The sequence below is a fragment of the Scyliorhinus canicula genome, chromosome 14, assembly GCF_902713615.1.
Source record: "Scyliorhinus canicula chromosome 14, sScyCan1.1, whole genome shotgun sequence".
Taxonomy (NCBI): domain Eukaryota; kingdom Metazoa; phylum Chordata; class Chondrichthyes; order Carcharhiniformes; family Scyliorhinidae; genus Scyliorhinus; species Scyliorhinus canicula.
The window spans coordinates 120,913,974-120,940,131 of record NC_052159.1 but is presented as its reverse complement, the minus strand read 5'-3'; the positions used below and the strand labels follow the sequence as shown (position 1 = coordinate 120,940,131).

Genomic DNA, 26,158 nt, shown 5'->3' with positions numbered 1-26,158 from the left:
CTGCTCCGCCATTCAATGAGATCATGGCTGATCTTTTGTGGACTCAGCTCCACTTTCACACCCGAACACCATAACCCTTTATTCCTTTATTCTTCAAAAAACTATCTATCTTTATCTTGAAAACATTTAATGAAGGAGCCTCAACTGCTTCTCTGGGCAGGGAATTCCAAAGATTTACAACCCTTTGGGTGAAGTTTTTCATCCTAAGCTCAGTCTTAAATCTACTTCCCCTTATTTGAGACTATGCCCCTTAGTTCTGCTTTCACCCTCCAGTGGAAACAAGCTGCCCGCATCTTTCCTTCATAATTTTATGATTCTTTAAGATCCCCCCCCATATCCTTCTAAATCCCACCTCACCCAGATCCGGTTCCAATGCACCAGGCATTTGAATCCCTCCCTCTTGCACCAACTCTCAAGCCACACATTCATCCCATCTGTCCTGACAGGAGACTGGGGGAGTTTCCGTTTAAAGTGGTGGGAGGGAGTTTTTGTTACTTGTGTATTCAGATGGCACGGGGATGGGAGCAGCTGCATAAATTAAATCTGGCCCAGTTAGTTGAACAAATGAAGGAGGACTTTCGGAGGTGGGATATGCTCCCGTTGTCACTGGCGGGAAAGGTAAAAATGACAGTCCTCCCGAGAGTTTTGTTTGTTTTCCAGTGCTTCCTTATTTTTATCCCAAAGGCCTTTTTTAAGCAGGTGACTAGGGTGATATCTGGGTTTGTGTGGGAGGGTTAAACCCCACGAGTAAAGAAAGTGCTGTTGGAGGGGAGCCGAGGGGGGTGGGTGCTGGCAATTCCAGTCTGGAGCAACTACTACCGGCCGGCAAATATAGCCACAATTAGGAAGTGGGTAGTGGGGGAGGGGTCAGTTTGGGAGCGGGTGGAGGGGGCCTCATGTAAGGGCACAGGTTTAGGGGCACTGGTAATGGCTCCTCTGCCGTTCTCGTCAGCCCGGTACTCCACATGCCCGGTGGTGGTGGCTGCTGAGTGTTTGGGGACAGTGGCAGAAGCACATGGAGCGGAGAGGCTGGTTTAGCTCACCAGGCTAAATCGCTGGCTTTTAAAGCAGACCAAGCAGGCCAGCAGCACGGTTCGATTCCCGTACCAGCCTCCCCGGACAGGCGCCGGAATGTGGCGACTAGGGGCTTTTCACAGTAACTTAATTGAAGCCTACTCGTGACAATAAGCAATTTTCATTTCATTTCATTCAGGGAGCTCCAATTTATGCAATAACCGGTTTGTCCTGGGGAGGTTGGATGGGGGTTTTGGAGGTGGTAGACAGCAGGTATTGAGAGACTGGGGGATCTGTTTATTGATGGGAGCTTTCCTTGTTTGGAGGATTTGGAGGAGGAGTTTGAATTGCCGGGAGGGAATGGGTTTCGGTATCTGCAGGTGAGGGACTTTGTGCAAAGGCAGGCTTTCCATTTCTACCATCACAGGGGATACAGGACAGGATAGTTTCAAAAACCGGAGTGGGGGAAGGGAAAGTTTTCGGAAATCTATATAGAGCTCATGGAGGTAGGGGAGGTAAGCGTAAGTGGGAAGATGAGCTAAGTAAGGAGCTGGAGGTAGGTCTGTGGGAGGATGCCCTGACTAGAGTCAATACATCTTCATTATGTGCCAGGCTCAGTCTGATACAATTCAAGGTGGTTCACCAGGCACACATGACGGTGGCCTGAATGAGCAGGTTTTTTGGTGGAGAAGACAGGTGTGTGCGGTGTGCAGGAGTTCCCGCAAATCATGTCTACAAGTTTTGGGCATGTCCGAAGCTTAGGGGATTCTGGCGAGGATTTCCCGATGTCATGTCCAGGGTGCTAAAAACAAGGGTTGCGCCGAGTCCAGAGGTGGCGATCTTTGGAGTGTGGGAAGACCCAGGAGTCCAGGGGGGCGAGAGAATCTGACGTTTTGGCCTTTGCCTCCTTGGTAGCCCGGAGACGGATCGTATTAGCATGGAGGGACTCAGAGCCCCTGAAATCGGGGGTATGGGTTGGAGACATGGCTGGGTTTCTCAGACTTGAGAAAATTAAGTTCACCCTGAGAGGATCGACGTTAGGGTCCGTCTGGAGGTGGCACCCGTTTATCGACTTCTTTGGGGAAGACTAAACTGTTAGCAGATACAATAATGGGGTAGGGAGGGTTAGGGAATAAGGGGTGTGGGGGAGTTAGTTTAGGTTAGTTCAATTTAGGCAGGGTCAGCGAGAGAAGCTGGAGGGGCTTGGGAATTGTGAGTAAGAGCTATGTTGGCGAGGTATGGTTATTGGTTGGGGGGGGGGGTGTTACGCACTGAATTATGTTTACATTTAGAACATAGAACATAGAACGATACAGCGCAGTACAGGCCCTTCGGCCCTCGATGTTGCACCGACATGGAAAAAAACTAAAGGCCATCTAACCTACACTATGCCCTTATCATCCATATGCTTATCCAATAAACTTTTAAATGCCCTCAATGTTGGCGAGTTCACTACTGTTGCAGGTAGGGCATTCCACGGCCTCACCACTCTTTGCGTAAAAAACCCACCTCTGACCTCTGTCCTATATCTATTACCCCTCAATTTACGGCTATGTCCCCTCGTGCTAGCCACCTCCATCCGCGGGAGAAGGCTCTCGCTGTCCACCCTATCTAACCCTCTGATCATTTTGTATGCCTCTATTAAGTCACCTCTTAACCTTCTTCTCTCTAATGAAAACAACCTCAAGTCCATCAGCCTTTCCTCATAAGATTTTCCCTCCATACCAGGCAACATCCTGGTAAATCTCCTCTGCACCCGTTCCAAAGCTTCCACGTCCTTCCTATAATGAGGCAACCAGAACTGTACGCAATACTCCAAATGCGGCCGTACTAGAGTTTTGTACAACTGCAACATGACCTCATGGCTCCGGAACTCAATCCCTCTACCAATAAAGGCCAACACACCATAGGCCTTCTTCACAACCCTATCAACCTGGGTGGCAACTTTCAGGGATAGAACAGTACAGCACAGAACAGGCCCTTCGGCCCTCGATGTTGTGCCGAGCAATTATCACCCTACTTAAACCCACGTATACCCGTAACCCAACAATCCCCCCATTAACCTTACACTACGGGCAATTTAGCATGGCCAATCCACCTAACCCGCACATCTTTGGACTGTGGGAGGAAACCGGAGCACCCGGAGGAAACCCACGCACACACGGGGAGGACGTGCAGACTCCACACAGACAGTGACCCAGCCGGGAATCGAACCTGGGACCCTGAAGCTGTGAAGCATTGATGCTAACCACCATGCTACCGTGATCTAGGTACATGGACACCGAGATCCCTCTGCTCATCCACACTACCAAGAATTTTACCATTAGCCAAATATTCCGCATTCCTGTTATTCTTTCCAAAGTGAATCACCTCACACTTCTCCACATTAAACTCCATTTGCCACCTCTCAGCCCAGCTCTGCAGCTTATCTATGTCCCTCTGTAACCTGCAACATCCTTCCGCACTGTCTACAACTCCACCGACTTTAGTGTCGTCTGCAAATTTACTCACCCATCCTTCTGCGCCCTCCTCTAGGTCATTTATAAAAATGACAAACAGCAACGGCCCCAGAACAGATCCTTGTGGTACGCCACTTGTAACTGAACTCCATTCTGAACATTTCCCATCAACTACCACTCTCTGTCTTCTTTCAACTAGCCAATTTCTGATCCACATCTCTAAATCACCCTCAATCCCCAGCCTCCGTATTTTCTGCAATAGCCGACCGTGGGGAACCTTATCAAACGCTTTACTGAAATCCATATACACCACATCAACTGCTCTACCCTCGTCTACCTGTTCAGTCACCTTCTCAAAGAACTCGATAAGGTTTGTGAGGCATGACCTACCCTTCACAAAACCATGCTGACTATCCCTAATCATATTATTCCTATCTAGATGATTATAAATCGTATCTTTTATAATCCTCTCCAAGACTTTACCCACCACAGACGTTAGGCTCACCGGCCTATAGTTACCGGGGTTATCTCTACTCCCCTTCTTGAACAAAGGGACCACATTTGCTATCCTCCAGTCCTCTGGCACTATTCCTGTAGCCAATGATGACCTAAAAATCAAAGCCAAAGGCTCAGCAATCTCTTCCCTGGCTTCCCAGAGAATCCTAGGATAAACCCATCAGGCCCCGGGGACTTATCTATTTTCACCTTGTCCAGAATTGCCAACACTTCTTCCCTACGCACCTCAATGCCATCTATTCCAATAGCCTGGGTCTCAGCATTCTCCTCCACAATATTATCTTTTTCTTGAGTGAATACTGACGAAAAGTATTCATTTAGTATCTCGCTTATCTCCTCAGCCTCCACACACAACTTCCCACCACTGTCCTTGACTGGCCCTACTCTTACCTTAGTCCTTCTTTTATTCCTGACATACCTATAGAAAGCTTTTGGGTTTTCCTTGATCCTACCTGCCAAAGACTTCTCATGTCCCCTCCTTGCTCGTCTCAGCTCTCTCTTTAGATCCTTCCTCGCTTCCTTGTAACTATCAAGCGCCCCAACTGAAACTTCACCCCTCATCTTCACATAGGCCTCCTTCTTCCTCTTAACAAGAGATTCCACTTCTTTGGTAAACCACGGTTCCCTCGCTCGACCCCTTCCTCCCTGCCTGACTGGTGCGTACTTATCAAGAACATGCAATAGCTGTTCCTTGAACAAGCTCCACATTTCCAGTGTGCCCAACCCTTGCAGCCTACTTCTCCAACCTACACATCCTAGGTCATGTCTAATGGCATCATAATTGCCCTTCCCCCAGCTATAACTCTTGCCCTGCGGGGTATACTTATCCCTTTCCATCACTAACGTAAAGGTCACCGAATTGTGGTCACTGTTTCCAAAGTGCTCACCTACCTCCAGATCTAACACCTGGCCTGGTTCATTACCCAAAACCAAATCCAATGTGGCCTCGCCTCTTGTTGGCCTGTCAACATATTGTGTCAGGAAACCCTCCTGCACACATTGTACAAAGAACGACCCATCTAATGTACTCGAACTATATCTTTTCCAGTCAATATTTGGAAAGTTAAAGTCTCTCATAACAACTACCCTGTTACTTTCGCTCTTTTCCAGAATCATCTTCGCAATCCTTTCCTCTACATCCCTAGAACTATTAGGTGGCCTATAGAAAACTCCCAACAGGGTGACCTCTCCTTTCCTGTTTCTAACCTCAGCCCATACTACCTCGGAAGAAGAGTCCCCATCTAGCATCCTCTCCGCCACCGTAATACTGTCCTTGACTAGTAGCGCCACACCTCCCCCTCTTTTGCCCCCTTCTCTGAGCTTACTAAAACACCTAAACCCCGGAACCTGCAACAACCATTCCTGTCCCTGCTCTATCCACATTTGTATTTGTACCTTCTGTTGTTATAAATGCTTCAATAAAATGTTTGTTTAAAAAAAAGGAAATGGATAGTGGGGGAGGGGTCGGGATGGGAGCGGATGGAGCAGCCTCATGTAAAGACGTTTGAGGGCACAGTTAACGGCACCTCTGCCGTTCTCGCCGGCCGGGTACTCCACAAGCCTGGTATGGTGGCAAACCTGAGGGTGTGGGGAGAGTGGCACCAGCACAAGGGGTGGAGGGGACTTTGGTTTGGGCACCAATATGTGGCAATCACCCGTTTATTCCAGGGGGCTAGATGGGGGGGTTTCAGGGGTGGCAGCGGGCGGGGATCGAGCGGTTTGGCAATTTGTTTCTTGACGGCGGCTTTCTGTGCTTGGAGGAGTTGGAGGAGAAATTTGAGTTGCCCGGTGGGAATGGGTTCCGTTATCGGCAGGTGAGGGACTTTGTGCGGAGGCAGATATCGACCTTTCCGCACCTACCACCCCAGGGGCTACAGTAAAAGGTGGTGTCGAAAACGGGAGTAGGGGAGGTGAAAGTATCGGAAATTCATAAGGAGCTGACGGATTGGGAGGGAGCCCCAAAAGGGGAAGTGAAGCAGAAGTGAGAGGAAGAGATGGGTAGAGAGCTGGAGGGTGGGTTGTGGGAGGATGTCCTGATGAAAGTTAATGCAGCCGCGTCGTGAACCAGGCTTAGCCTTATACAATTTAAGGTGGTCCACAGGGCACATATGATTGTGGTCCGGATGAGCAGGTCTTTTGAAGGGATGGAGGCTAGAACATAGAAAATACAGCACAGAACAGGCCTTTCGGCCCACAATTTTGTGCCGAACTTTTGTCCTAGATTAAGAACAAATTAATCTAAACCCCAGCATTCGACCGTAATCCATGTACCTATCCAATAGCCACTTGAAGGTCCTTAATGTTTCCGACTCACCTACTTCCACAGGCAGTGCATTCCATGGGTAATACCTCTGACATCCCCCCTATATCTTCCACAATTCACCTTAAATTTATGTCCTCTTGTAATGGTTTGTTCTACCCGGGGAATATTTCTCCGACTGTCTACTCTATCTATTCCCCTGATCATCTTATAAACCTCTATCAAGTCTCCCCTCATCCTCCTCCGTTCTAATGAGAAAAGGCCTAGCACTCTCAACCTTTCCTCATAAGACTGACTCTCCATTCCAGGCAACATCTTGGTAAATCTCCTTTGCACCTTTTCCAAAGCTTCCACGTCCTTCCTAAAATGAGGAGACCAGAACTGGACACAGTACTCCAAATTTGGCCTTACCAAGGTTTTCTACAGCTGCATCATCACCTCAAGGTTCTTAAATTCAATCCCTCTGCTAATGAACGCTAGCACACCATAGGCCTTCTTCACAGCTCTATCCACTTGAGTGGCAACTTTCAAAGATCTATGAACATAGACCCCAAGATCTCTCTGCTCCTCCACATTGCCAAGAACCCTACCGTTAACCCTGTATTCCGCATTCATATTGGTCCTTCCAAATGGACAACCTCACACTTTTCACGGTTAAACTCCATCTGCCCTTCTCAGCCCAGCTCTGCATCCTATCTATGTCTCTTTGCAGCCGACAACAGCGCTCCTCACTATCCAAAACTCCACCAATCTTCGTATCGTCTGCAAATTTACTGACCCACCCTTCAACTCCCTCATCCAAGTCATTAATGAAAATCACAAACAACAGAGGACCCAGAACTCTGCTGTACGCCACTGGTAACTGGGCTCCAGACTGAATATTTGCCATCCACCACCACTCTCTGACTTCTATCCGTTAGCCAGTTCGTTATCCAATTGGCCAAATTTCCCACTATCCCATGCCTCCTTACTTTCTGCCTAAGCCTACCATGGGGAACCTTATCAAATGCCTTACTAAAATCCATGCACACTACATCCAGTGCTTTACCTTCATCCACATGCTTGGTCACCTCCTCAAAGAAGTCAATAAGACTTGAAGCAGTTGAGGCTCCTTCATTACATGTTTTTAAGGTAAAGATAGATAGTTTTTTGAAGAATAAAGGGATTAAGGGTTATGGTGTTCGGGCCGAAAAGTGGAGCTGAGTCCACAAAAGATCAGCCATGATCTAATTGAATGGCGGAGCAGGCTCGAGGGGCCAGATGGCCTACTCCTGCTCCTAGTTCTTATGTTCTTATGTTCTTATGTAAGGCAAGACCTACCCCTCACAAATCCGTGCTGACTATCCCTAATCAAGTAGTGTCTTTCCAGATGCTCAGAAATCTTATCCCTCAGTACCCTTTCCATTACTTTGCCGACCACCGAAGTAAGATTCACTGGCCTGTGATTCCCAGAGTTATCCTTTTTCCCTTTTTAGACCAGGGGCACGACATTCGCCACTCTCCAATCCCCTGGTACCACCCCGGTTGACAGTGAGGGCGAAAAGATCATTGCCAACGGCTCTGCAATTTCGTCTCTTACTTCCCATAGAATCCTTGGATATATCCAATCAGGCCCAAGGGTCTATCCTCAAGTTTTTCAAAATGCCAAACACATCTTCCTTCCTAACAAGTATCTCCTCGAGCTTACCAGTCTGTTTCACACTGTCCTCTCGAACAATATGGGCCCTCGCATTCGTAAATACTGAAGAAAAGTACTCATTCAAGACCTCTCCTATCTCTTCAGACTCAATACACAATCTCCCGCTACTGTCCTTGATCCGACCTACCCTCGCTCTAGTCATTCTCATATTTCTCACATATGTGTAAAAGGCCTTGGGGTTTTCCTTGATCCTACACGCCAAAGATTTTTTATGCCCTTTCTTAGCTCTCCTAATCCCTTTCTTCAGTTCCTTCCTGGCTATCTTGTATCCCTCCAGTGCCCTGTCTGAACCTTGTTTCCTCAGACTTACATAAGTCTCCTTCTTCCTCTTAACAAGTCATTCAACCTCTCTTGTCAACCATGGTTCCCTCACTTGACCATCTCTTCCCTGCCTGACAGGGACATACATATCAAGGACATTGTATCTGTCCCTTGAATAAGTTCCACAGTTCAATTTGTCCTTCCCTGACAGCCTATGTTCCCAACTTATGCACTTCAGTTCTTGTCTGACAGAATCATATTTACCCTTCCCCCAATTGTAAACCTGGCCCTGTTGCACGTACCTATCCCTCTCCATTACTAAAGTGAAAGTCACAGAATTGTGGTCACTGACTCCAAAATGCTCCCCCACTAACAAATCTATCACTTACCCTGATTCATTACCAAGTACCAAATCCAATATGGCCTCCCCTCTGGTCAGACAATCTACATACCGTGTTAGAAAAGCTTCCTGGATACAGTGCACAAACTATTTGATCGAAAGAGTTTCATCAGTGTGGGCGGACCTTCGAATCATGTCCATACGTTTTGGATTTGTCCGAAGCTTGGGTATTCTGGCAGGGGTTTGCCATTGTTATGTCAGAGGTTCTGAAAGTAAGGGTGGTCCCAAGTCCAGAGGTGGCAGTCTATGGTGTGTCAGAAGACCTGGCAGTCCAGGGAGCGAGAGAGGCCACCCTGGTAGCCCGGAAATGGAACTTGTTAGAATAGAGAGGGCCCAAAGTCACAGGTGTGAGCCGTTTATCGACTCCTTTGGGAAAAATTAAGCTATCAGATTCAGAAAGAATGTTCCCAAAGGTGGGGAAACCCATAACTAGGGGTCGGAGTTTCAGGATAAGGGGGTAAAACATTTAGGACTGAGGTGAAGTGATATTTCTTCACCCAGAGTGTGGTGAATTTGTGGAATTCACTACCACAGAAAGTAGCAGAGGCCAAGCCATTGTGTAATTTCAAGAAGGAATTAGATATAGCTCTTGGGGCTAAAGGGATCAAGGGATATTGGGGGGGGGAGACGGGATCAAGGTATTCAACTTGATGATCAGCCATGATTATGAATAGTTCATAGCTCGAAAAGCCGAATGGCCTCATCCTGCTTCTATTTTATATGTTTTTATATTTCCTCCACAGCCTCCTCTGGTGAATTGTTTAATTGGCCACCACCATTCAGGCTGGATATGGCAGGAATGTTGAGTTTAGATTTGACCTGTTGTTTGCGGAATAGCTTAGCTTTGTCTATCACTTGCTACTTAGCTGTTTGGCATATTAAGTAGTCCTGTGTTGCAGCATTTTCTTACCCAATGTTGGTGGATTAATAAATGAGTCTGCATACAAGTAACCCTCTGCATGTAATGTGGGGATCAAACTAACTTTAAGTCAATCTATGTATGGTATAAATTTTTGATGGTAAGGACAGAGAAAAACAAAACTGAACAAAGAGATGGAAACTCACAATTAAATAACTGTGGAATATTACATACTGTTGCATCACTAAAAATGTGTGCTTAAATAAATCAATTTAAATTCAGAACTTTTATTCTGAAATACCTTACAAACTTGATTAATGGCACAATATGCTTAGAATTTCGGATGTTAATCTGTTTTCTTGATTGACCTGCTTCGTGACTCTCTCAAAGATAATCATAAAGTTGTAGCCAATGCAATTCAAAATATGATTAAATAAGGAAAAGCTATAAGTTGTGAGTTTTAATTGTCACATTTGCAACATGCTGCTTTCACTTATGAGGCCACCACTACTTGTCAACATTCAAGATAAGAGACTGCTGGTGGCATGCACGAGCGGTGCGGTCGCACGAAGAAGCTTCCACCATCGGATAGCTTTTTTGTCGTTTTCGGGGGGTGTCTGTTTTTTCCCCAACTTTTTTCACCCTTTAGGGTCCAAGGATGGGCACCAAACCAAATCGGTTTAAAACTGGTGAAAAACCCCGCGGGAGTGTCGGGCAGCCAGAGCGGAGGTGTTGAGCCCGGAGTGCGCGGCAGTTGGAGCAGCAGGGACCGAGTCTTAACACGAGGCAGGCCCGAATCCAGGAGAGAGGCAGCCAAAACGATGGCAAAGGGCGAGGCAGCTGAAACAGCAGGACTGAAGGCAAAGTGTGGAGCAGGAGGAGCAGTGAGACTGAGGTCAGTGCTTGAAGCAACCGGAGCAGCAGGGCAGAGCCCAGAACATAAGGCAGTCAAAGGCAGCATGTAGAGGGGTCAGACGTTGGGTGGCTCCTGCTTGAGACGTATATGTGTTTTTTTCTTTTCGGGAATTTTTAATGCCCGGACCTAGGGGCAATTCATGAAGGACTATGAACCGGCAAAGAGGCGAAAGATGTCCAAAAATTAGAGGAAGACAGCAGCGAGGAAGGGAGAGAATGAGAGCTCGCCGTCGAGTGTGAGGACCAGCTTGGGGGCTGACAAGAGGACGGAGGTCGGGCTGCTAGAGGAGTCGCACTGCTAACAGCAGAGAAGATGGCTGAGGTGGTGTCTCTAAAGCTCGAAGGAGGTGATGAGAAAGGAGATGGCGGTGGTGCTGAAGGTGTTGGTAGAGGAGGCAATTGCCCCACTGAAGGTAGCTGTTGCATAGGCATAGGCTGAGGTGAGGGATCAGGTTGAGAAGATGAAGGGAGTGGAGGAGGCCATGACGGGGCACAGCGATCAGCTCACCTCAATGGGAAATGAGCTGCAGAGGGTGGTTGAGGCCAATAAGAGGCTGTGAGCGAAGCTGGAGGATATGGAGAACTGCTCAAGGTGACATAATTTAAGGATTGTGAGCCTGCCCGAGGATGCTGAAGGCCCGAGGCCGAGTACTTAGTCAAAATGTTATCGAAACTGATGGGGAAGGGAGAAGAACACTCTCGGTATGAATTGGACCAAGTTCATCGGTCGCTGAGGCCGAAGCCTAAGTTAAATGAGCCGCCAAGGGCAGTGATTATATGTTTTCACATGAAGGAGAAGGTATTGAACAAGGCAAAGAAGGAGCGGGAGGTGCAAGGTGCCAAGGTTCGTATCTATCAGGACTTGACAGGGGAACTGGCAAAGCGGTGACGGTTTTCAGTCGAGTGAAGGCGGCATTGTACGACAGTGGAGTGAGGTTTGGAGTGGTGTTTCCAGCAAAGCTAAGGGTGACCTACAACTCCAGAGACTTTTAATTGGAGACAGTGGAGGCGGCAGAGGCATTTATGAAGGCAGAAGGCTTGGGAGGAAGTAAAGAGTGGGAGAATGTATATATGTAACTATGAATAATGTTCCTACTTCATACTGTTATAAGAGGTTAAAAGATTTTTGTTGTTATTCTTTGTAGCTTTCAATACAGGTCTTTCTTCATGCTGTTATAGAGGTTGAAGATTTTTGTTGCTGTTCTTCGTAGCGATGTTTTTTGATGAAAAGTATATATTTGATTGTTTTTTTTCTTGGGACTGGGCGAGAGGGGAGGAAAGGCCTGAGCAGTGGCCCCCGCACTAGCTAGCTTAAGTCGGCTAGTGAGGTGTTGCGGGGGGGTCGATGTCAACAATGGGTAGGGACAAGTCCGGCTCAGTGGGTACAAAGAACAAAGAAAATTACAGCACAGGAACAGGCCCTTCGGCCCTCCCAGCCTGCGCCAATCCAGATCCGTTATCTAAACCTGTCTCCTATTTTCCAAGGTCTACTTCCCTCTGTTCCCCGCCCGTTCATATACCTGTCTAGATGCCTCTTAAATGATGCTATTGTGCCCGCCTCTACCACCTCCGCTGGTAAAGCGTTCCAGGCACCCACCACCCTCTGTGTAAAAAACTTTCCACGCACATCTCCCTTAAACTTTCCCCTTCTCACCTTGAAATCGTGACCCCTTGTAACTGACACCCCCACTCTTGGAAAAAGCTTGTTGCAATCCACCCTGTCCATACCCGAAATTATGATGATGGTGGATAAGTAGGGAGGGAGATTGGCGGGGGGGAAGCTCCCTGTTAAGATAGTTATGTGGAAAGTGAGGGGTTTGGGAGGCCCAGTGAAGAGGTCGAGGGTGCTTGAGGGTTTGAAAAGTTTGAAAGCAGAATGCTGCAGGAGACTCACTAGAGGTTGAAGGATCAGGAAAGGCTTAGAAAGGGCTGGGTTAGCTAGATGTTTCATTCGGGTTTTGATAGTAGGGCGCGGGAGGTTGTGGTTCTGGCGGATAAATGAAGTGAGGTTCCAAATGGAGAAAGTTGCGGCAGATCAGGGAGGTAAATAGTGACAGGGGCATTGGAAAGGAGGTTGGCAAGTGTGTGTGGTCCCAACTGGGAGATACAGGGTTCGTAAAGGTGTGTGGGGCCATCCTCGGCTTGGATCCAAATGAATTGATAATGGGTGGAGACTGGAATATGGTGCAGGAGCCAAAATTGGACTGGTCACGACCGCGGTCGCTTACCCAGTTGGGGGAGCGAAGGTGTTGGCTGGGCTAATGGTGGAAATGGGAGGAGTGGACCCTTGGAGGTTCTTGCACTCAGGGGAGCGGGAGTATTCTCTTCTTTTCAGTTCATAAGGCCTATTCGCGGATAGATTTTTTTTGTGTTGGGGAAATTGCTGTTGGCCGGGGTCAAGGGGTCGGAAAATTCAGCAATTGCGATATCGGACCATGCGCCACACTGGGTTGATATGGTGTTGGAGACGGGAATAGTGCAAAGGCGGGGCTGGAGATTGGATGTGGGGCTGTTGGGGGCCGAGGGTTTTGTGATAATTTTGGAAAAGTGATTGAGGAATATGTGCGGTTTAATTGTAGGTGAGGTCTCACAGGCGGTGGTATGGGAGGTTTGAAGGCAGTGGTGAGGAGGGAGGTGAAATCATTTAAGGCAAAGGTGGAGGAGGAGGAAAGGGTGGAACGGCAACGCTTAATAGATGAAATGCTGGAAGTGGATAGGAGGTATGCAGAGGATATGGATCCAACACTATTGGAAAAGAGGAAGGAGTTGCAGGTGAGTTTTGACAGGCTGTCCACAAGGAAGGCGGTGCGCCAATTGAGGCAGCGAGAGGAGTATGGAGAGAAGGCAGGACGCTTGCTAGCAGGTCAACTTTGGAAGGAGGCAGCGGTGAGGGAAATTGTTCAGGTGCAGGATATGGCAGGGAAGTTGGTAGTGGCTCCAGATCAGATTAATAGGTTGTTTGAGGAGTTTTACGAGAGATTATATAGGTCGGAGCCATATGGGGAGGATCGGGAGATGCAGGGATTCCTGGATGGTTTGGAATTGCCGAGGTTGGATGGGGAGATAGCGGAGCAGGAGATAAAAGATGCGATTAGGAGGGTGCAGTCGGGGAAGGTAGCAAGGCCAGATGGGTTTCCGGTGGAGTATTACAAAAAAATTTTAAGATAAGTTGGCGCCGCTGATTGTGGGGATGTTTGAGAAGGCGATAGGGAAGGGTGTTGCTACAGACTTTGGGCCAGGCATTGATCTCCCTGTGCTCAAGAAAAATAAGAATCCGACAGAATGTGGGGCGTATAGGCCCATATCACTTTTGAATGTGGATGCAAACGTGTTGGCGAAGGTATTGGTGGGGAGGTTGGAGGAGCACTTCCCGAAGGTGATAGGCGAAGATCAGATGGGATTTATGAATGGGGGACAGCTTTTTTCGAAAATTAGGAGGGTATTGAACGTGGTTATGGCACCGGCGGAAGGGAGGGAGACAGAGGTGGTTGTGGTATTGGACGCCGTATGACCGAGTAGAGTGGCAGAATTTGATGGCGGTTCGAGAGCGGTTTGGGATTGGGCCACGATTTGTACATTGGGTAAAGCGGCTGTAGATGGAGCCGAGGGCGAGTGACCACACGAATAACATGAATTTGGGATATTTTGCTCTGCACCGTGGGACCAGGCAAGGATGCCCTACATCCCTCCCTGCTATTCACGCTAGCAATTGAGCCGTTGAGGAGTTCGGAGGTGTGGAAAAGGATGGTGCCGTCGGGGGGGGGGGTGGCTGGTTGCAGAGTATAGGGTATCTTTGTAAGCGGACGACTTGCTGTTGTATGTATCAGACCCGAGTGTGTCGATGGGGGGGCATATTGGAGCTTCTTCGAGTGTTTGGGTCTTTTTCGGGATATAAACTAAATTTAGGCAAAAGTGAATATTGTGCAGCGTCTCGGTCAGGGGTGGAGGCAGGGTGGGGGGGGGGGGGGGGGGGGGGGGGGGGGGGGGGGGGGGGCTACCATTCCTTAGGGTGGGGACCCACTTTAGATATCTGGGGATACAGGTGGCACAGGATTGGGAGGAGGTGGGGGTCTCCGTAGGTATAACATTACTAGTCTGGTGGGGAGGTTGAAAACCGATCTGGCAATAGAACATAGAACATAGAACAGTACAGCACAGAACAGGCCCTTCGGCCCTCGATGTTGTGCCGAGCAATGATCACCCTACTTAAACCCACGTAACCCGTATACCCGTAACCCAACAATCCCCACATTAACCTTACACTACGGGCAATTTAGCATGGCCAATCCACCTAACCCGCACATCTTTGGACTGTGGGAGGAAACCGGAGCACCCGGAGGAAACCCACGCACACACGGGGAGGACGTGCAGACTCCACACAGACAGTGACCCAGCCGGGAATCGAACCTGGGACCCTGGAGCTGTGAAGCATTGATGCTAACCACCATGCTACCGTGAGGCCCCTCACAATATGTGATGATCTCCCTCTGTCGGGTACAGGCAAATAAAATGAATGAGTTGTCACAGTTCTTGTTTATTTTTCAGCGCCTTCCTGCCAAAGGCATTTTTTCAAGGAGGTCGAAAAGATGATTAGCGCATTTATAAGGGGGAAGGTGGCTAGGATTAGGAAGGTACTGTTGCAGAGAGGATGGCAGTCGGCGGGGTTGGGTCTTCCGAATTTTACTATATTACTGGGCAGCGAACGCGGAGAAGGTGAGACGCTGGGTTAAAAGGCGGGGGGAGGGATCGACTCCCAGTGAGTGAGAATGGAGGAGAGTCTGTGTAGGGGGTCGGGTTGAGGGCATTGGCAACAGCGCCACTCCCGATGGCCCCAGGGAAATACTCAGGGAGTCCGGTAGTAATAGCGACGTTGCAAATCTGGAGGCAGTTGCGCCAGCACTTTAGGCTGGGTGAAGGGAAATGCCGATTTGGGGGAATCACAGATTTGAGCCAGAGAAGCGGCATGGGAGTTTTTGGAGCTGGGAGAAGGAGTCAGGGCATCAAATTATTTGTTTCGAGGGAGCCGTTTGCGCGATTGAAGGAGCTGGGGGAAAAATATGGGCTGGGGCAGGGGGAAATGTTGAGGTATATGCAGGTCCAAGATTTAGCTAAGAATGAGATACAGAGCTTTCCGGTGGTGTTGGCCTCCACACTGTTGGAGGAGGTGCTGATGGCGGGGGAATGGAGAAGGGGGCGGTATCGGCGATTTACGGGGTGATTCTGGGAGAAGAAAAGGCACCACTGGAGGGGATTAAGGCAAAGTGGGAGAGAGCATGGAGGAGGGGTTGTGGTGTGAGGTGCTCCGGAGGGTAAATGCTTCAACTTTGTGCGCGAGGTTGGGGCTGATACAGCTGAGGGTGGTGTATAGGGTGCACCTCAACATAAACATGTTACAACAATGTTTATAATCTGGCTTATAACAATGAGAGCTCTTATAATTTTAAATTGACGGAATTCAGTTTTTTACACATCTCATACCTTATGATAATTATTAGCGCCAGACTGGATCATCAACTGTTGAGTAGAAATTATCTGCTTCCTGCGTTTACATTCCTCTTTCTGAGACTTCATCTCATCGGCTAATTGGGAAAGTTCCTTTTTCAATTCCTTATTTCCAAATTCTGATGTCCGCAATTTTTCTTCATACATCTGCAAATTAGATGTAAGATATTCCTGAGAATGAAGAAGATACTCTATGGTGAGTTGTGCTAATTTGAACATTTTCAGCAGGGTGGGATCCAACTGGTTTTGACAGTAAGGGCATTTTTCAGGATCAAGGTTGCAAAAGGTGATGCTCATTATATTTTCCTGCAAAGTAGCAAAATCCAGTTCGTTGGCTACTCTGTCCACATCGATGGCACTTATGCGTCTCCAGTTGATAGTTTCATGTCGTTTTCTGAACTTAAAGAGGGGAGTCTGACCTCCACGCACACTTGCTGTTAATGATGACGGCAAGGTGGTGTCTGAAAGCGAATTGTGAGGCACAGCCGATATCCCAGTCAACCACATCCTAAAACTTGAGATGAGAAAAGGGTGAGAAACATTGAATGGCTAGATTATTTTTTTATTTTAAATATTTTTATTAAGGTATTTGCAAACTTTTTATAACAATAACAAAAACAATAGCATTAATATGGTAAAATAAGCATTTCCCCACCCGAACCAATCTTCACACACCTCAACCATCTAAGACCTATCCGCCCGCACGATAGAGGCTGGTTTAGCACACTGGGCTAAATTGCTGACTTTTAAAGCAGAACAAGGCAGGCCAACAGCACGGTTCAATTCCCATACCAGCCTCCCCGAACAGGCGCCGGAATGTGGCGACGAGGGGCTTTTCACAGTAACTTCATTGAAGCCTACTCGTGACAATAAGCGATTTTCATTTCATTTCATTTCAGAATGGTGCTTCTGCTGCAATTTTAATTTTCCCCGAGAAAGTCAACGAATGGCTGCCACCTCCAAGAGAACCCCAACATTGACCCTCTTAAGGCAAACTTTATTTTCTCAAGACTGAGAAACCCAGCCATGTTGCTAACCCAGTTCTCCACACTCGGGGGCTTCGAGTCCCTCCACATTAAAGGATCTGTCTCCGGGCTGCCAGGGAGGCAAAGGCCTGCACGTCGGCTCTTTCGCTTCCTGAACTCCTGGATAGTCTGGCACACCAAAGATCGCTACCTCTGGACTCGGCACCACCCGTGTATCTAACACTGTGGACATTGCCTTGGCAAACCCCTGCCAAAACCCTCTGGGCTTTGGGCATGCCCAAAACATGTGGACATGGTTTGCTGGGGTTCCCGCGCACCGCTCACATCTACCTTATATCCATGAAAAACTTGCTCATCCTCGCCGCCGTCATGTGTGCCCGGTGGACCACCTTAAATTGTATTAGTCTAAGCCTGGCACATGATGAGGAGGAATTAGTCCATAGCCCTGCCTCTAACTCTCCTCCTTGCTCGTCCACTCACTCGCCCTTAAGCTCCTCCACCGGGGTTTCTTCCACCTCCAACAGCTCCTGGTTAATATCCGACACCTTCCCCTCAACACCCTGTTTCCCACACAAAGCCTGAAATTATCTTGTTCACCTGCTTGAAAAAGGCCTTAGGGATGAAGATGGGGGGGCACTGAAAGACAAACAGAAATCAGGGGAGGACCATCATTTTCACGGTCTGTACCCTCCTCGTCAGTGATTGCGGGAGCATGTCCCATCTCTTAAAGTCCCCTTCCATTTGCTCTACCAACCGGGATAGATTAAGCTTATGCAGTGCCTCCCATTTCCCAGCCACCTGGATTCCCAGATAGCGAAAGCTCTTCCCCACCATTCTAAGCGGCAGCTCTCCCAGTCTCTCCTCCTGCCCTCCAGCCTGAATCACGAACATCTCACTCTTCCCCATGTTCAATTTATACCCCAAAAAACTGCCAAATTCGTCCAAGATCCGCATAACCTCCCCATCTCCTCCAACGGGTCTGAAATGTATAAAAGCAAATCGCTTTTTTCAGAGAGACCCAATGCTCCACCCCCTCCGAACCATCCCCTGCCAGTTCCTCGAAGCTCATAATGCCATGGCCAGTGGCTCTATAGCTAGAGCAAACAGTAACGGGGTGAGGGGGCACCCTTGCCTTGTCCCTCGACGTAATTTAAAATACCCGACCTCAGCCGGTTCGTACGCACGCTCGCCTCAGGCGCCTGGTAGAGCAACCGGACCCAGCCAATAAAGCCCTCACCAAACCCAAATCTTCCCAGCACCTCCCACAGGTACACCCACTCCACCCGATCAAAAGCCTTCTCTGCATCTATCGCTACCACCATCTCCACCTCTCCTCTCTCTGAGGGCATCATAATAACATTTAAAAGCCTCCGAACGTTGGCCTCGTGTTGCCTGCCCTTAACGAATCCCGTCTGGTCTTCCCCTATCATCCCCGGGACGCAGTCTTCTATCCTTGTTGCCAATATCTTAGTCAACAGCTTGGCATCCACATTCAAAAGCGAGATCGGTCTATATGACCCACGCTGCTCAGGATCCTTTTCCCATTTAAGAATAAGTAAAATCGAGGCCTGCGACATTGCTGGGGGGAGGATTCCCTTCTCTCTAGTCTTGTTAAATGTTCTCACCAGCAGTGGGCTCAATATCTCAGAAAACTTCTTACAGAATTCCACCGGGTAGCCGTCTTGCCCCGGAGCTTTGCCCGACTGCATGCCCTCCAGCCCTTGATAATTTCCTCTATCTCAATCGAGGCCCCCAGCCCCTCCACCAGGTCCTCCTCCACCCTCGGAAACCTCAACTGATCCAAAAATTGCCTCATCCCCTCCATAGCCGGGGGTTCCGACTCAGAGAATTTACTATAAAATTCTTTATAACTTTGTTCACCCCCCCCCGGGTCCAAGACCATGTTACCATCCCTATTATTCACTCTACCAATATTCCTGGCCGCCTCTCCCTTCGTAAGCTGTTGCGCCAACATCCTACTCGCCTTTTCCCTGTACTCACAAACCGCCCCCTTTACCTTCCTCAACTGTTCCACTGCTTTCCCTTTGGTCAACAACTCAAACTCCGCCTGTAACATCTGCTGCTCCCTCAGGAGCGTTCGGGGCCTCCAGGTATCTCCTATCCAACGGGAGTATCTCTTCCACTAATCTCTCCCTCTTCCCCTTTTCCCTGTGGGACCGAATCAAAATTTGTCCCCCTTTAACAACTGCCTTCTTCTTCTTCAGAGCTTCCCAAACCGTCGCTGCAGATACCTCTCCTGTGTCATTTGTTTCCCGGTAGTTCTGTATGGGCTTATTCGCCCGCCAGCAATCCCACATCCAGTCTCCATAACGGGTGTTGTCCTCTCTCTAACCCGCAAATCCACCCAGTGCTGGGCATGATACGACACTACAATTGCCGAGTATTCTGTCCCCACTACCCTCTATATTAGCGCTCTGCTCAGAACAAAAAAGTCAACATGAGAGTACACTTTATGGGCGTGAGAGAAAAAAGAACTCCTTCGTCCTCGGCCGTGTAAACCTCCATGGGTCTATGCCCCCCCCCCCCCCCCCAATCTGTACCATAAAGTCCTTCAATTCCTTTGCCACAGCCGGCCTCCTCCCTGTCCTGGATATTGACCAGTCCAATTCCGGATCAATGACCGTGTTAAAGTCCTCCCCCATGATCAGGTTATGTGACTCTAAGTCCGGGATCTTACCCAGCACACGCCTTACAAATTTCACGTCGTCCCAGTTCAGAGCATATATGTTCACGAACACCACTCGTACCCTCTCCAACCTATCACTCACCATTATGTACCTACCCCCTTATCTGACACGATTCTCCCAGCCTCAAATGCTTACTAATAAAAATTGCTATCCCCCGCTGTCAGCAAAGCAGCCTCCCCCCCCCCCACTTTCCACCCCCACAGCAACACCAGAAACCTTATCCCCCCCAGGTCAAGTACCAGCTTAACACTTGCTCACCTTCCCACTGCACTTCCGATTGTCAGCTAAGGCTACAAAGATCTATTGCTGCAACAGCTATGTGACATTCCTCTCTCTCCATGCTGACCCCAATAACCCCCGCCCTGGCGCCAAACAGTCGTTCTCCCCATTGTTTGAACCTCTCCCCCCACATGAATAAACCTTTTAACAGCATCACATTCCCCAATAAGTAAACAGCAGCAAAAAAAGGAAAAAATTAACAGAAACCAGTGAAGAGACAATCACTTAAAACAAAGCCAGTCTCCCAAAGAATAGCTCTAACTTCAAGACCTCCTCCCCCCCACATCAAATCCCTGCAAGACAAAAGCACCCTCCAACCATCACGCAGCCCATTATTTCACCCAGAACGACACAAAATCTTTTTTTAAATAGTACAGTATTACGAACCACCGCTACAAAACTTCTCCACAGCTTAAATGTCTTTAAATCGTTTCCAGCTTCTTTTCTTTAAGGAATGTCAATACATCGTCCAGCGTCTCAAAATAAAAGTCCCGTTCCTCGTGCATAACGCACAACCGCACTGGGTACAGCATCCCGAAATTCATCCCCTTCTTGACGAGGGTCGCCTTTGCCCGATTGAACCCAGCCCGTCTCTTGGCCAGCTCCACCCCCAGGTCCTGATAAATATGCAACTCACAGTTCTCCCACTTGCTGTTCTGTTCTTTCTTGGCCCACCACAATACATGTTTCTTATCCGTAAAATGGTGAAAACGTACCACCATGGCCCTCGGCGGGTCATTCGCCCTGGGCTTCCTCGCGAGGGCTCTGTGCAATCTATCCACCTCCAGGGGCCGTGGGAACATCCCAGCCCCCATCAACTTCTCCAGCATGTTCGACACATATGCCCTCGCATCCGATCCCTCACTGCCTTCAGGGAGGCCAACAATTCTGAGGTTCTGCCTCCTGGACCTATTCTCCAGGTCCTCCAGCTTCTCCTGCATCCTCTTCTGGCGGTCGTCCAACACCTCACCTTGTTCTCCGCATGGTTATATCGTCCTCCTGGTCAGATAACTTTTGTTAGATCTCCTGTAGGCTTTCCCCTGAGTCTTCTGATTTAAGACTACTTGATCAATCAAAGCCTTGATCGGGTCCAGCGTATCCTTTTTCAGCTTGGCAAAGCATTCCTCAAATAACTTCACAGCTGCTCCGTCTACCACTGTGCCGTCTCTCCTTGGCCCTTGCCCTCCGCCATGGTGTCTCGCAATGCCAGCTCCGCTTGCTTCTCACTACCAAGACTGAGTAGTTTCACACAGCCACTTTTGGTCCAATTCTCCATACACCAGAGAGGGAATCCTCCTTATTGTTGCACACTTCACCGATTTATCCAATAAAATCCAAGAAAAGTCAGGGGAAAAAGGTCCGAAAGTCCGTTACAGGCGGGAGCTATCGAATGTGTGACCTACTCCTCCAGCGGGAGCTATCGAATGTGTGACCTACCCCTCCATGGCCACCATCGGAAGTTCGAATGGCTAAATTATTGATAGTTTTTTTTTTAAAGCATTGGACCATTACACTTTGACCTTGAATTGAATATGAATTAATTCAAGTATTGCTAAAAAAGTAAAACCCAACACGAGACATAATATGTAACTAAGGTGCAATCATTCACGTCATATAGAACATAGAACATTACAGTGCAGTACAGGCCCTTCAGCCCACGATGTTGCGACGTCCTGTGAAACCACTCTAAAGTCCCTCTACACTTTTCCCTTATCGTCCATATGCCTATCCAATGACCATTTGAATGCGTTTAGTGTTGGCGAGTCCACTACTGTTGCAGGGAGGGCATTCCACGCCCTTACTACTCTCTGAGTAAAGAACCTACCTCTGACATCTGTCCTATATCTATCTCCCCTCAATTTAAAGCTATGTCCCCTCGTGCTGGACATCACCATCCAAGGAAAAAGGCTCTCACTGATCATGCAACGTGGTTAATGGCACACTTCCTGGTGTTTTACATATCTGAATTTCCTTGTTGTACTGTCTCGAAAATGCTCTTCCGTAGCGATTATTGATGAGACTGCTAAGGCTACAAAGATCTATTGCTGCAACAGCATCTGACATTCCTCTCTCTCCTTCGTGCTGTTCAGCAATCCGACAGGTTTTCTGTCCCATTGTCATAGTAACCAAGGACACTACCAGCGACAAACCACTGCAACAGTAAAGAAACAGGACCAATTAAATAAAATAAAATTACAGTCCAACACAGAACAGAACAACAGAAAAATAAACAACTAAGAGCTGTAAAGCATAATCATTGAACCATATAAATACTACAGTGCAGAAGGTAATTCGGCACATCAAGTCTGCTCCGACTCTCTGAAAAAGCACATTTCCTCCGCCCACTCCCCCACCATATCCACAATACCACACCGAACAATATGAATTATCCTTATGAAGAAAAATTCAGCTACATTTGAATTTAAGTGTGCTATAATCCTAATACAGCTGGAATCAAAATGAGCTCAACAAAGGTAGAACCACTGGATAGAAAATAGGAGCAGGGGGGCATTTGGCCCCTCAAGCCCACTCCGCCAATCATTATGATCTTTTCCCTTATTACAGTCAAGGGGAATGTATAATAGGGGAAAAGAAATGGCTGAGCAACTAAACACATACTCTGGTTCTGTCTTCTCAAATGAGGACACAAATCAATTACCAGAAATGTTGGGGAATGTAGGGTTCAGTGAGAGGGAGGATCTGAAGGAGATCAATATTAGTAGAGAAATGGTGTTGGGGAAATTGATGGGATTGAAAGCTGATAAATCCCCAAGGTCTGATAATCGACATTCCAGAGTACTTAAGGAGGTGGCTCTAGAAATAGTAGATGCATACCTAAAGAAACTTTTACAATCAGCTTCTATGTTCCCTGCAAGCTTACTTTCATACTATATTTACGCCTTCTTAATCAATTCCTTGGTCCTTCTTTGCTGAATTCTAAGCTGCTCCCAATCCTCAGACATGTTGTTTTTCTTGGCCAATTTGTATACTTCTTCCTTGGATCGAATATTATCTCTAATTTCCCTTGTAATTCATGAATTAGCCACCCTTCCGTTTTACTTTTGTGCTAGACAGGAATGTTGCAGTTCATCCATGCGCTCTTGAATGTTTGCCATTGCCTTTCCACTATCATCATTCACCTGAGGAAGGAGCAGTGCTCCGAAAGCTTGTGTTTGAAACAAACCTGTTGGACTTTAACCTGGTATTGGAAGCCTTCTTACTGTGCTCACCCCAGTCCAACGCCGGCATCTCCACTTCATCATCCTTTTAAGTAGCATTTTCAATCTATCATTGCCAACTCGCGCCTCATACCATCGTAGTTTCCTTAATAAGATTCAGGACTGTTGTCGCAGAATCAACTACTTCATTCTTCTTGATGAAAAATTCTATAATATTATGGTCGCACATCTCCAAGGGGTCTTGCACAATCAGATAACCAATGATTCCATTCCCATTACACACAGCACAAAATGAAATCAGCATACTACTAAAGTAATGACAGTCCTGCAATAACCGTAAAATACCTGCAAGGTATAGCATAGTCTGCAGTATTAAGATTTTTTTTGGTAACTTACAAAATATGCATGGGAGCCAATATATTTTGGATTTAAATGTGGAGAAGGCTATCAATATTCCAGGAAAGAGACTTCCGGTGGCGGCGATGACGTAGGAAGCCGCACATTTGGGAGCTCCCGTTTCAAACGGACTTTTCGGCTCTTTTTAGAGCCCAAAACGGAATTTTTTCAACGTCTCCCGGTGGGAGAAGGTGCGCTGATCGACTTTCTCCGCATTCCATGACTCGAATTCGGAATGGAAGGGGGGAAAAAAACGGCAGCAGCTCCCCAGAAAAAACGGGGGAAGGATTCCAAGATGGCAGCCGGCGGAGCACCAGAGGAGTAGAAGCAGTGGGCCCAGGAGCAGCAAGCTGCTCTCCTGCGCTGTTTTGCAGATTTCAAGGCTAAGGTACTGAGCTCTCTGCAGGAAACGAATAAAAGGCTCTCGGAGATTCAGACGACCCAGGGTGCTGCCATCCAGGCATTGAAGGCGCAGGCCACTGAACAAGAGGAGGAGGCCGTGGTCCTCGTGAGTAAGGTGGAGGGGCACGAGGCACTCCACAAGAAGTGGCAGGACCGCTTCGAGGAGCTTGATCACCGCATGAGGCGGAAAAATCTGAGGATCTTGGGCCTTGTGGAGGGGCTAGAGAGGTCGGATCTGACAACCTACGTGGCTACGATGCTGAACTCACTAGTGTGGGCAAGATCTTTCCATCTGCCCCTGGAGCTGGAGGGAGCCCACAGGGTATTGGCCAGGAGGCCTAAGGAGAATGAAACCCCGCGTGCGGTGCTGGTGAGGTTCCACCGGTTCAATGATCGGGAGTGTGTGCTGCGCTGGGCCAAGAAGGTGAAGAGCAGCAATTGGGAGAATGGGGTAGTACGGATCTAAGAGGATTGGAGTGCGGAGGTGGCTAAGCGGCGGTCCGGGTTTAATCGGACGAAAGCGGTGCACTACAAGAAGAAGATAAAGTTTGGAATGTTGCAGCCTGCGCGCCTGTGGGTAACTTATTTGAACCGGCATTATTATTTTGATTCCCCGGAGGAGGCGTGGGCCTTCGTGCGGATGGAGAAACTGGACTCGAACTAGGGGTTGGGGGTTGCGGGGTCAGTTGTAATGCTTTATTGCTGGTTTCTGCTGTTGCTGTGTTCTCTTTTTCTGTACTTTTGTAATTTTGATATGGTTATTTATTGGGGTGTTGTTCTGTTTTTTGTTGGGGAGCATTGTTTGAGTTTTGTATCTTGCGGGGAGGGTTGGGGGGATTTGTTGTATTCTACATCGGGTTGGGGGTATGGAGTGGGGCTGGTATTTGGGAGCTGCGTCAGAAGGGTGTGGTGGGGCAGTGCGAAAGCGCGGGCTTTCCTCTGGTTTCCCGCGTTGCGGGGCTGGGGGGTGGAGACGATGACCGGGGGGGCCTTAACTGGTTCTTCCCCACGCTGGAGCGGTGCCTCGAGGAGGGATAGGATGGGGGATGATCCCACTTTGGGAGGGGTCGTGTTTTTGGCGGGAGTTTCCAGGGTCAGCAGAAGTTAGCTGACCCACGGAAGTACAATGGAGGACGGTTCGTGGCTAGGAGGGTTCCTAGCCTGGGGGGGGGGGGGGGGGGGGGGGGAGGAGGAGGAGGAGGAAAGGGGAATACCGGTTGTTGCTTGCAGGGTCAGGAAGGAGCTGGTGTTGGGACAGAGGTGAGGTGTTGTCGCTGTGGGGACTGGGTCGGACGGGGGATGCTGGCCTGGGGCGGGCAGTAGACGGGCTATGGCTAGTCGACGGGGGAGGGGGGCGGGATGCCCTCTGATCCGGTTGGTCACCTGGAATGCGAGAGGATTGAATGGGCCGGTGAAGCGGTCAAGGGTACTTGCTCATCTGAGGGGGCTAAAGGCAGATGTGGCAATGCTTCAGGAGACCCACCTGAAGGTGGCGGACCAGGTCCATCTGAGGAAGGGGTGGGTGGGGCAGGTTTTCCACTCTGGGTTGGATGTGAAGAACCGGGGAGTGGTGATTCTGGTGGGGAAAAATGTGTAGTTTGAGGCATCTGAGGTGGTGGCGGATAAGGGGGGTAGGTATGTTATGGTTAGGGGCAGGCTGCAGGGAGAGAAGGTGGTACTTGCTAGTGTGTATGCGCCAAATTGGGACGATGCGGGCTTTATGAGGCGTATGCTGGGACGGGTCCCGGATCTAGAGGCGGGAGGTCTGATTATGGGGGAGGACTTCAATACGGTGTTGGATCCTTCACTGGATCGGTCCAGTTCCAGGACGGGTAGGAGGCCGGCGGCGGCCAAGGTACTGAGAGGGTTTATGGACCAGATGGGAGGGGTGGATCCATGGAGGTTTGTGAGGCCGAGGGCACGGGAGTACACTTTCTTCTCCCACGTACATAGGGTCTATTCTCGGATAGACTTCTTCGTGGTGAGTAGGGGACTGATTCCGAGAGTGGAGGAGGCCGAATATTCGGCCATTGCAATCTCCGACCACGCTCCGCATTGGATAGAGTTGGAGATGGGGGAGGTGCGGGACCAGCGCCCATTGTGGCGGTTGGATGTGGGGTTGTTGGCGGAGGAGGAGGTGTGTAGGAGGGTCCGGGCAAGTATTGAGGGGTACCTCGAGGTGAATGATACTGGGGAGGTCCAGGTGGGGATGGTCTGGGAAGCCCTGAAGGCAGTGATTCGTGGGGAGCTGATATCCATCCGGGCACACAGGGAGAGGAGCGAGAGGAGGGGGATAGACTGGTGGGAAAGATGCTGGAGGTAG

General features: G+C 48.8%; 1 protein-coding gene across 10 annotated transcripts in view; it reads right to left on the bottom strand.

Moving 5' to 3' along the window:
• The window catches only part of LOC119977574 (zinc finger protein DZIP1-like), a 374,976-nt gene that overhangs the window by 346,639 nt on the left and 2,179 nt on the right, over positions 1-26,158 (bottom strand). For 6 of the 10 annotated variants that reach the window (XR_005463223.1, XM_038818673.1, XM_038818665.1 and 3 more), the window contains exon 2: positions 15,862-16,399. Coding sequence is in view for 9 of the 10 variants with exons in the window: in XM_038818673.1 (XP_038674601.1) it covers positions 15,862-16,392 (531 nt within the window). In the remaining variant the exon portion in view is untranslated. Of the gene's footprint in view, positions 1-15,861; positions 16,400-21,683; positions 22,011-26,158 lie in introns of all 10 variants that reach the window. The other 4 variants (XM_038818669.1, XM_038818668.1, XM_038818666.1 and 1 more) reach the window with 2 other exon arrangements.